Source organism: Gracilinanus agilis, unplaced genomic scaffold (genome assembly GCF_016433145.1).
Source record: "Gracilinanus agilis isolate LMUSP501 unplaced genomic scaffold, AgileGrace unplaced_scaffold1048, whole genome shotgun sequence".
NCBI classification, from domain to species: Eukaryota; Metazoa; Chordata; class Mammalia; order Didelphimorphia; family Didelphidae; genus Gracilinanus; species Gracilinanus agilis.
In genome coordinates this window covers 1-9,572 of record NW_025340789.1, presented here as the reverse complement: position 1 = coordinate 9,572, position 9,572 = coordinate 1, and the positions used below count along the sequence as shown (strand labels likewise).

Below are 9,572 nucleotides of genomic sequence, written 5' to 3'. Positions count from 1 at the left end.
AAAATGGGCTGCCCTGGGATGGGCTCCTTCCAGCAAAGGTTCCACGAGGGATCGTGGGGCCCACTCGAGGTAAGGAGGGCCCTGTTCAGGGAACGGTGGCAGGGCTTGGGGCCTTTGGATCTATGAATGGGGACCCTGAACAGCCTCTCTTTCCGGGTCCTGCAGCCCCAGCCCCTGCCCTTCTCTTGGAACCTCGGGCAAATGGCCAGGGCCCTGCAATCGCACTGGCCACCAGGTTCCCCCAAGGCAGCCCTGCTGGCCCAGGCCCTAGAGCGGCTTCTGGAGGCAGAGGCTGGGTGGCAGGAATGGGAACGGGAGACCAAGGCTGAAGCTGCTGCCCTGGCCCGGCTCCTCTTACGCCTGTGGAGCAGCTCCCATCCTGAGCCTGAGGCCAACCTGGAGGAGGCAGTGGCACTTGGTCCCAAGGTCCAGGCCAAGGATGAGGCAGCAGCAGCTTCCAACCAGGAACTACTACTCAGGTACCCGGCCGGGGAGGGAAGGTGGCTGGGCACGGGGAGGGGCTGAGCCGATGGCACTGGAGACTTCCGAATCTCTCCACACACAGATTCCTGTTGGCCAAGATGGCAGAGACCAGAAACACTCCCACCTTGGTCTGGGGGGAAGCCTGGCCACCTCAGCGTCACCGTCTGCGCCGGGACCTGGGGCCAGCTCCTGCGTCTGTGGCCCGGGGGACTGCCCTGCTCCGCCTGAACAAGGACCGGGCTCACGTCCAGCGAGGGGGACCGCTTGCTCCCACCCGCTACTGGCCAGAGTGACAGGGACTCCGACCGCCTTGGGGTCTTTGATTCCCGTCTCTTCCTCCATCGTGCATGTTTGGCCCCACGGCACCCAAGTCTAATAAATAAAACCGCTTCCTTCCTGCCCCTGCAAACAAACCAGTCTGTCTCATCCCTGGTCCCCCCGCTCGCCCTTTGTGAATAGCTCAGGGGCATCGTGCCAGCCCTTCGGGGGCCGCCTCTCGATCCCTGGTCCCCGTGGCTTGCTCTCCCGAAAACGGCGTCTCCCAGCCCCACCCCGCAAGAGCACCCACGAACACCAGCTTCCCTTGCGTGAACAACGTTTATTGCCACCTCCCCCCCACCCCCAACTACAAAATAGCCAGCGTCTTGGCTGGAGTCCAGAGGAGCGGCCACAGGGCAATCAGTCCTGTCGTGGCAACGTCGGCATCTCCTCCCCAAATTTGGACTGGTACGCCGTTTTCTTGGCTTCCAGCAGAACCTGGGCAAAGGCAGCAGCATCGTTTTAGGGACCCCTCCCCCCCCTTTCTGATGCCCAGCCCCCGGTGCCAGCCACCAGCCACTCCCAGGGGACTCGCCTCATGGTTCACGTAGGCCTGGCAGATGTAACACCAGGCCGAGAGGTCGGCATAGCTTAGGACCAGCGGGTGGCCGGAGGCCTCGTGATGCTGCAGCATGTGAGCTCCTACGTAGCGGCCACAACGAACCTAAAGGAAGTCAGGGAGGAAACAGCCACTGGTTTTAAGTGCTTTACAAGCACGATTTTCTTTCATCCCCACCTCAAGCCTAGGGGGCAAATGCTCTTTGACAGATGATGAAACTGAGGCACACAGAAGGGTCATGTAGCTAGTGAGTGTCTGAGCCAGAAGTGAAGTTGAACGTGGCCCCTCCTGACTCCAGGCCCAGCTTTCTGTGTCCTGCGGCACCCCCTAGGTGCCTCAAGGATGAAGGCGATCTCTTCTAGTGCCCAGCAATCAGGACTCCAAGGTCCAATCCGCTTCTCTTCTTCCCCCGGTTATCTGCCAATCCCATCCCTCAGCTCTGTACCCCGTACTACCTTTCCCGTCCCACCTGATAGCAAGACAGGCAGAGCCAATTCTCCACATGGGTGTCACAGTCCTGGCATGGCTGGGTCACATCCAGGCCGCCCTCAGGCACTGGGCGCACAGTCACCAGGTGTGGGCACCAGGGCAACGGGGTCACAGCATAGAATGTGGCCTAAAGGGTTTTTTGAGATTGTGATGAGCCTAGGGGGAGGGAGAAGAAGGGTGGCACTCCTCCCACCACATCATTATGTGCGAAACTCACCCCCTCATCCTCAGGTTGGTCCCCTAGGACATTCAGCAACGTGGCAGCAGCCAGGCCTCCTCCACCAGCTGCCTCCCCGAGGAGGCCAGGATCCTCAGGGTTCTTTTCTTTGGCAACGGAGGGCTCGGCCTCCAGCTCCTCTGGAGCGTGCGTGCTAAGCTGAAGGGACTCCAGGCCCAAGGTCTCATCAAGCTCAGGTGACAGGGGCCGTTTCTCTAGCTCCGGCACCGTGGCCAAAGCCTCTGGGGGCCTCTCGTCAGGAAGCTTCTGGCCCAGGGTACTCTCCTTAGCTGGCTCTGGCGGTATCTCCTTTTCTTCTACCTCCACCTCTGCCTCTACTGCTGGACAGTGAAGGGGGGAAGAGGCCAATCATCCCCCCATCCCAGTGGATTCACCTTGGCCCCTACCGAAGCTCTGCTCACCATTAAGCCGAAGGCTCTGCCAGTACTTCTGATGGATGTGGGCAACCTCGGCCAGTGAGAGGAAGGTTCCAGGCAGCGGAGGCCGAAGCCAGGGCAACAGTGGAGGTGGGTCACCTAGAAGGGTCCGGGTGCAAGCAGCCATGGATTCGGAGATGGATGTCAGGTTGTAGCCACCCTAGAGTCAGGAGAGAAGAGGCAGGTAGGCGCGTGGGGCCTGGAGTCATGGGTAAGGACTGTGGGAGGGAAGACCACAAGGAAGGAAAATGGGAAGAGAGGCTACAGGAATCGTACCTCAAGGACCAGGGCAACGCGGCCCCCGGCCAGTCCCATGAGCAGGTGAGTCATATGGGCATAGCCCTCCGGGGAAACCAGGCAGCCTCCTAGTGGGTCTCCCCGAGCAGCATCGAAGCCGGCAGATACCAGCACCAGCTCGGGGTTGAACTACGACACAAAAGCGGCATGAGATAAGAGTTGCACGGTCTCTCGGGCAGACCCCAACACCGCCTGCAACCACCTTGCGCCTCACAGCCCCTGCCGACCTCACCTCGTAGGCGATGGGCATCACGATATGGTGCATGGCAGTGAGATAGTCGGGATCTCCAAGGCGGGGCCCATTCCATGCCACATTGACATTGAAGCCTTCTCCCTGGCCTCGGCCCACACGGCTGCTAGCCCCGTCCTCGGCCATGGGGAAGAAGGCACCGTGATCATAGCGGTGCAGAGACACGTACAGCACACTGCCCAGAGAGAGCCTTGTCAGGAGGCAGAGGCAGAGGCAGAGGCGAACCTTGTCCTGGTGCCTCCCTCTCCTTAGGCTTCCTTCCTTTCCCCAGGCCTTACCTGGGGTCCTCTTCAAATATGTGCTGGGTTCCATTGCCGTGGTGAATGTCCCAGTCCACGATCAGGATTCTGCGAGAGGAGCACGAGGACCCGCTTCCTTGAGCCTGTCCCAGCTCTTCTACTTCAGCCCCACCTCCCCGACCAAGGGTTCCCCAGGCTTTCTGGTGTCCCGGCCCCCTCCTCCAGTGAGTCTGGTGAAGCTTTTCGATGCAGAAGAGGAAAAACCCCAGGGGCCTACCGAGGGCACCGATTCTACTGAACGTCTGTCACACGAGAAAACCAAGGATCACAGGCACCGGATCGAGAAATCCTGCCACTGAGGATGACGGCCTGCTCCTCTCGTTCACTTCCAGCCCGTCCCCTGGACAGAGGGAACCTCCTGCCTCAGAGTCGTCCTTACCTGAGGGCCCGGCCTGCCACCTCCTGCGCATGCCGAGCAGCCACGGCCACAGAGTTGAAGAAGCAGAAACCGCAGGCAGCATCTCTTTCAGCATGGTGGCCTGGTGGGCGGACGATGGCCAGCCCATTCTGCACCTGCGCTGAGGCCAAAAGGCAACGGACGGCCTCATTTCCCACCCTCTGTTCTCCTCCTCTGCCTCTGCCCCTCCAAACAGGTTGGAGCCCCCCACCCTGCCTTTCACCACGTGCCTCCCTAGCCAAGATGGCCTCCACCAAACGGCAGGCAGCTCCGGCAGCAAGCTGGGCGCAGCAGAAGGAGTGGGGGGAGATATAGATGGAGTTGTAACTGGTGCCCTCACGGTGTAGGTCCCGAGGTTTCAGCCCGCTTGTGGCTCGAATACGCTCAATGTACTCCTCACTGGAAAGGAGAGGAAGGGGCAGAACGGAAGAGAGGGACGGAGGAATACGGAGCAAGCAGAGAATGCGAGAGAGGAGCAAGAATAAAGGGAAGAACGAGAGCAAAGGGAAGAACAGAGCAGAAGATGGCAGTGTCTACCTGTGGCAAGCCAGCAGCTCCTGGTTTGTAGCAGAGCGGGCGGGCAACACGAAACATCGAGGGGTCAGCCCCAGCTCCATGTGGTGCTGGGCGATTTGGGCGATGCGTTCGGGCCGCTCTGGGTGGTGGCTGGGGAAGGGCCAAAGAGGATTGTCAAAGGGAAGGGAGGTCATTATGGCCCCTGGCAAGTGGTCCCCTCGGCCACCAATCCAAGCCCAGTACCTGTCCCACATGTTGAAATGCTCCATCATCTTCTCATCATATACCAAGCCTGTTCGGCTTGGAGGCAGAGACAGGGCCTGCTCTAAAGATTTCCCCAGGGTCTCGAGAATTGGGGGAGGGCCCAGGCTCACTCCCCTGTACTCTTCCTCCTTGTCCTCAGAGGTAGACTCTGTTGCGGGGGTGGGGTGGGGGTGGGGGGAATCATAGATCGAAAGGTCAAAGTGACTAGAGATCACGTGGTCCCCCACCTGCTCACCTGAACAGGCCCTGGGAGGGCAAAAGGACTTGGCCAACCAAGGCCAAGCCATGATTTGACCTAGCCCCGAGCTCCCTGCTACGCGCTACGTGGCTTTGTCTTGCTCCTTCTTCATACAGAGAGCAAATTGAGTCACAGTCACAGTCACTGCCTCTGCCTCTGCCTCTGCCTCTCCCACAGGCCCACTTGCCCCCCCCCTTCCCTACCACTTGGAATCCCTTGGCTCCTCACGCCTCCCCAGGCCATCACTGAGTGTAGCTACAACCTAACCTCAACCTCTGCCTACCTGACCAGAGCCCTCAATGGACTAAAATCATGAACTCCTGTGGATAGGTGTGGGCACAGCAAGTGGGGCCCACTCCATCCCTCCCATGGCCCTGGACCCTCTCAGTTTGCCTCACTTACGAAACCTCTGTATGACCTTCCAGAAAGGTCTGTGAGCAGCCAGGGTAGAGGACAAGGAAGCCAGGGCACTGCCAGTTGGGAGAACAAGAACAATAGGAGGGATTGTGGGAAATCAGAAAAGGTCAGAGCTGAGAGGGATCCAACATCACCAACACAGAGGCAGGACAAGGAACTTAAAATCAAAGAACGTCTGAGATGAACAGGGCTGGAGAGGTCAACTATAACAATCCCCAGAGAGGAGAGATTTGTCCAAGGTCACACAGGGTTTTCTTGGGGGCCTCTCACCTGGGGCAGGGGGCGCACGGTGTTGCCAACATGGGACATGGGTCTCCCAGGAGGGTCTGGAGAGTGGCACTGACCCCCAGAGCAAGAGAGTGCAGATTGTAGCCACCCTGTAGGAAGGGAGACACAACTCAGAGAGAGAACGGAAGAAAACCATGGAGGAAATCGGACGTTCTCATAGATAAACCCGCAGTGGGAATATGGAGAACAAGGGAGGCGCAGGGCTCAAGGGGACAGAAGACTCTGCAATAGGACAGAAAAAGAGGCTGAAGGAAGCCCGGGCCCTGTGATGCTGTCCCCCAGATCTAGTGGATAACTCTAAATGACCAAGGCCCAAGGATATCCTGCACATAAACACCAAGAAAAGAAGCAGAGGAGGAAGAGACGGACACAGAGAATAAAATACACTGAGATGATCCCTCACCTCCAGAGACAGAATCAGCCTCCCCTTGGCCAGACCCATGAGCAAGTGAGTGAGGTGAGCAAAGCCCCCCGGAGTGGCTGCCATCTCTCCCTAGGGAAAAGAAAGAGGGTGGAGCTCCATGCTAATGGTGTCTTAGCTCTCATCTTCATCTCGCCAGGAGTGACCCAAAGACTGTGATCCTGTCCTCACCCCCTCAACCCCCTAGCTCTGATCTGGTCCTTTTGCCATTCTCCCCAAGAGGCCTACCTTGGGGTCACCCAGCATGGCATCGAAGCCAGCGGCCACCAGAACCATCTGAGGCTGAAACTAGAGATGGAGGAGGAGAACGTGAGCCCGGCTTTCTTGGAAATCTGTCCACATCTCCCTAGTCCCCAGTCTCCCCCCCTGCACAGAATTATTCACACGGCTTCTCCCTGACAGGCTTCACATTGGGATCCCCCTGTCCCACCAGACTGCCTTCTATTTGGACCCTTTCAACTGTTTCTTCCCATATGGAAGCCCTGGGATATTTTCCTTGTACCTCCACCGCCCAATGTCAGCCGCCCTCAGGCCATGCTCAATCCCCAGCAGCTGCTGCTCTGGCTGCCCTTGCTGTCACTGGAGTCTTTTTTTTTTTCCCCTCATGCCCCCTTGATCCAGGGTTGGCAAACAGAAGCCTTCTACATGCCCAGGTTCTCTTCCATTCAGTCCCACCAATGCCCAGACTCCATCTCCTTCCCAGAGACCTCCTGAGGCCCTCGGCTCAGTCCTTCAGCTTCAGCCTTCCAGCCCTCACTACTCATTCTCCCCACACTCTTCTGTTCAGGGGCCCTGGGTCCCATTACCTCCAGAGCCATGGGCAGCAGCACGTGGAGGAAGGCGGTGATGTAATCCCCATCCCTCATCCCCACCTGGTTAGGGAGACACAGCAAGACAGAGAATATGGACAATGAGTGTACCCACATCAGCAGGCTTTGAAGGCTGCTGGGACTTCTCCAAGTGCTGGGGGCCTGACCTGGTTCCAAGGCACATTGACAGTGTATCCCTGACCCTTGCCGTGGCCTGTTGCCCGCCAGTCAGATGCTTCTAGATGGGGCCAGAATCGGCCCAGCTCATAGCGGTGAATGGAGAAGCAGAGGACACTGGAGGAGGAAGAGAAGGCCTGAACAGCAGAGGTCTTGGGGAAAGAATCTCAGCTCCCCGAACTATCCCAAAGGGAGGGCCCATTGGGAATATACCTGGGGTCCTGCTCAAAGATGAACTGGGTGCCTTGACCGTGGTGGACATCCCAATCCACAATGAGTATCCTGGAAAAGGTTAAGGATCCCCTGAAAGTTACCTCCTGCTCAGAGAAGCAAGAGCCTGTCATCGGTCAAAATGTCAGGGAGCAGATTGTCCAGAAAGCCTCACCGTGGTACATGGTGCCTTTCTTGGGCATAGCGGGCAGCAATGGCAATGTTGTTGAACATGCAGTAGCCGTTCATGCTCTCTCGCTGGGCATGGTGTCCAGGGGGCCTAGGGTCAGAGAGGATTCAAGGCCCTGATTTAAGGCAGAGCTTGGAACAGAATGCACTAAAGCAAATTCTTAAAAAAAGGGCAATGATGTTGGGGTTACATCTCATATTGTCATTACGGTACGAACTAAATGGTAAATTTAGGGTCAGTGATGCCAAAGCAAGCATGGGTTGAAGAAAGTATCCAGACCAACTTCTACTTTCCAGAAGTAGAGTGGGAGGTCCTGAGAGGATCCAGAGACAGTCTCCCTCATACGAAGAAGAGGGGGTAAGGGGAACTGGCCTTGTGGCCCCTTCTGCCTTACCTCCCCAGCACCTACCTGACAACAGCTAGCCCGTTTCGGATCTCGCCTGTCATCAGAGCATCCACCAGCCGAAGCAGCGCCCCAGTAGCCAGGAGGGCACAAGGGAATGAGTTCTGTTTCAGGGTTGGGGGGGTGGAAAAGGGGAAGCAAGAGATCAGTGTGAGCAAAGAAAATGACAGAGGGTCTAAGGAAGAGAGAAAAAAAAAAAAAAGGGACGGGGTGGGGGGGATGCAGAGGGGAAGAGTGACAGGCCAGAGGAAAGGAGGAAAACACACAGAGCAAAGAAGGCAGAGAAAAACGACGAAAACCAAAATGAAAGAAGAGACTCGAGACCAACAAGACAGAAAGAGGGAAGGACACACAAGAGGACAGAGAGAGAAAGGGGGAGGGAGGAGGAAGAGAAGGCATGGAGGCTGCCAGTTCCATGTTGGTATCTGCATTTTCCTATCCCCCCACCCCCCATGGCAGAAGTGTTCCTGGGGAAATACCCCACTTAGAGGCTCACCGGATGCAGGTAGACAGAATCATAGGTGTCCGAGAGGGCCCGACGCTCGCTTTCAGTCATCTGGGGTGTGGATGCCATCAAATCTACATATTCTTGACTGTTTTTCCACAGAAAGATGGATAAAGGATTCCACAGAGTCTTGGGAGGGCTCTCACTATTCCCTCCCCGTGCCCCATGCCCCCCTTTCCCCTCCAGAAGGAAGAAATGGACCTAGAGTCCAGCTCTTCCTGCTCACCTATGGACCAGCTGCAGTTCCTCAGGAGTGGCTGGTTGGGCCTATGGGAGGAGGGGAAAAAGACAGGGGGGGGAGTCTTTTAGGGAAAGCCCACTCTGGCTTTGGGGACTCAATCCGGAACAGAGCCCAGGTCTCTGCTGCTTGCTGATCATCTGGAAGGGGAGAAGCACCTGGACAGGATGAAAATGTAAGCAGCAAGACTGCCCTCACCTCAATGAGCAAGCACCGCTCCAGCAGACAGTCCCTGGCCAGTTGTTCTTGCACAGCCTGAAGGCGTTCTGGTCTTTCAGGGAAACTGAGGAAGAAGCGATAAGGAAACGGTGAGTCTGTTTCTGCCTTCTGGCGTCCTGTCCTTATCTCCTTCCCCTTTCCTAGCTTACCTCTCATCCCAGGGGCAGTGGAAACTGCTCATTCTCTCATCCAGCACCAGACCGGTCCCTGAAGGTACTGCTGCCCCAGCCTCAAGGTCCTACAGTAGGGAAATGGGGAAAAGGAGGGTGGCCCCTCAGGAGATCCTCCCTCCCCACCCCCAACCAGCAGCTGCAAACTTGAAGGGATCCACTAGAGTTGGCAATCCCCTTCCATCAGAAGGAATGAGAAAGAGAAGGAAACTGAGGCCCAAGTGCCCTGGCTTGGGGTAGTGAAGGGAACAGACACATACTCACCAGGTCCTGCAGGTCAGTCACCAGATCTAGCTCTGACACTTGACTCAATTTCTTTGCCCTCCCTCTGCGACGGACATCAGCTAAACTTGGGCTGGCCCGAGGGATGGGAGATCCTTTCCGGACTCCTCGCTTTTGCCCCTAGAGATGCCACAGAAAGTTAGGACTCTATAGTTCCCTGCTCATCTGTTCTTCCTTCTCCAGCTTAGGGGAAAACTCCCAAGTGCTCCCTCCCTCATCCTGCAGAAGGGATCCCCAGTAACCTCATCCTGACTACTCAAGTCCACTGAACTGACCATCATTCTGCTGCTGGACACAGAAGGTGGGCGAGTTGGGCTACTGCCTCGATGACTCGGGCCTGGCTTCTCCACTGGGGATGCCATGAGAGGTTATGACTGATTGATCCACCAACCAGCTGGACCTAAATCAGGGAGGAGATAGCTAGATTCTCCTGGAGATAGCCCCTAGGCCAACTCGGGGCCATCCCCTAATCCTCTAGG

At 57.1% G+C, this 9,572-nt stretch overlaps 1 protein-coding gene across 2 annotated transcripts; it reads right to left on the bottom strand.

The window, feature by feature from the left end:
- Positions 1 to 1,071: 1,071 nt before the first annotated feature.
- HDAC6 (histone deacetylase 6) lies at positions 1,072 to 9,497 on the bottom strand. 2 transcript variants are annotated; one of them, XM_044683013.1, is made up of 27 exons: positions 9,369 to 9,497; positions 9,076 to 9,213; positions 8,791 to 8,879; positions 8,621 to 8,705; positions 8,411 to 8,451; positions 8,176 to 8,272; positions 7,686 to 7,783; positions 7,262 to 7,366; positions 7,090 to 7,158; positions 6,867 to 6,993; positions 6,697 to 6,762; positions 6,119 to 6,178; positions 5,873 to 5,962; positions 5,452 to 5,558; positions 5,167 to 5,234; positions 4,506 to 4,674; positions 4,284 to 4,412; positions 3,977 to 4,145; positions 3,729 to 3,862; positions 3,329 to 3,397; positions 3,033 to 3,225; positions 2,780 to 2,929; positions 2,489 to 2,663; positions 2,067 to 2,407; positions 1,830 to 1,976; positions 1,337 to 1,465; positions 1,072 to 1,239 (listed from the first exon to the last, which is right to left on the bottom strand). In XM_044683013.1, the coding sequence occupies exons 1-27, from the start codon at positions 9,453 to 9,455 to the stop codon at positions 1,162 to 1,164; spliced, it is 3,210 nt and encodes a 1,069-aa protein (XP_044538948.1). In that variant the 5' UTR covers positions 9,456 to 9,497; the 3' UTR covers positions 1,072 to 1,161. The 2 variants fall into 2 exon arrangements, with proteins under 2 accessions (XP_044538948.1, XP_044538950.1); XM_044683015.1 differs by having other exon boundaries at positions 2,067 to 2,404.
- Positions 9,498 to 9,572: the final 75 nt, after the last annotated feature.

Coding starts and splice junctions, on each gene's coding strand:
- HDAC6 (XM_044683013.1), bottom strand. CDS start 9,455: ATGGCATCCCCAGTGGAGAAGCCAGGCCCGAGTCATCGAGGCAGTAGC. Junction 8,706..8,790: donor CACTGCCCCTGGGATGAGAG/GTAAGCTAGGAA, acceptor CTTCTTCCTCAG/TTTCCCTGAAAGACCAGAAC. Junction 4,413..4,505: donor CATTTCAACATGTGGGACAG/GTACTGGGCTTG, acceptor GCCCTTCCCCAG/CCACCACCCAGAGCGGCCCG.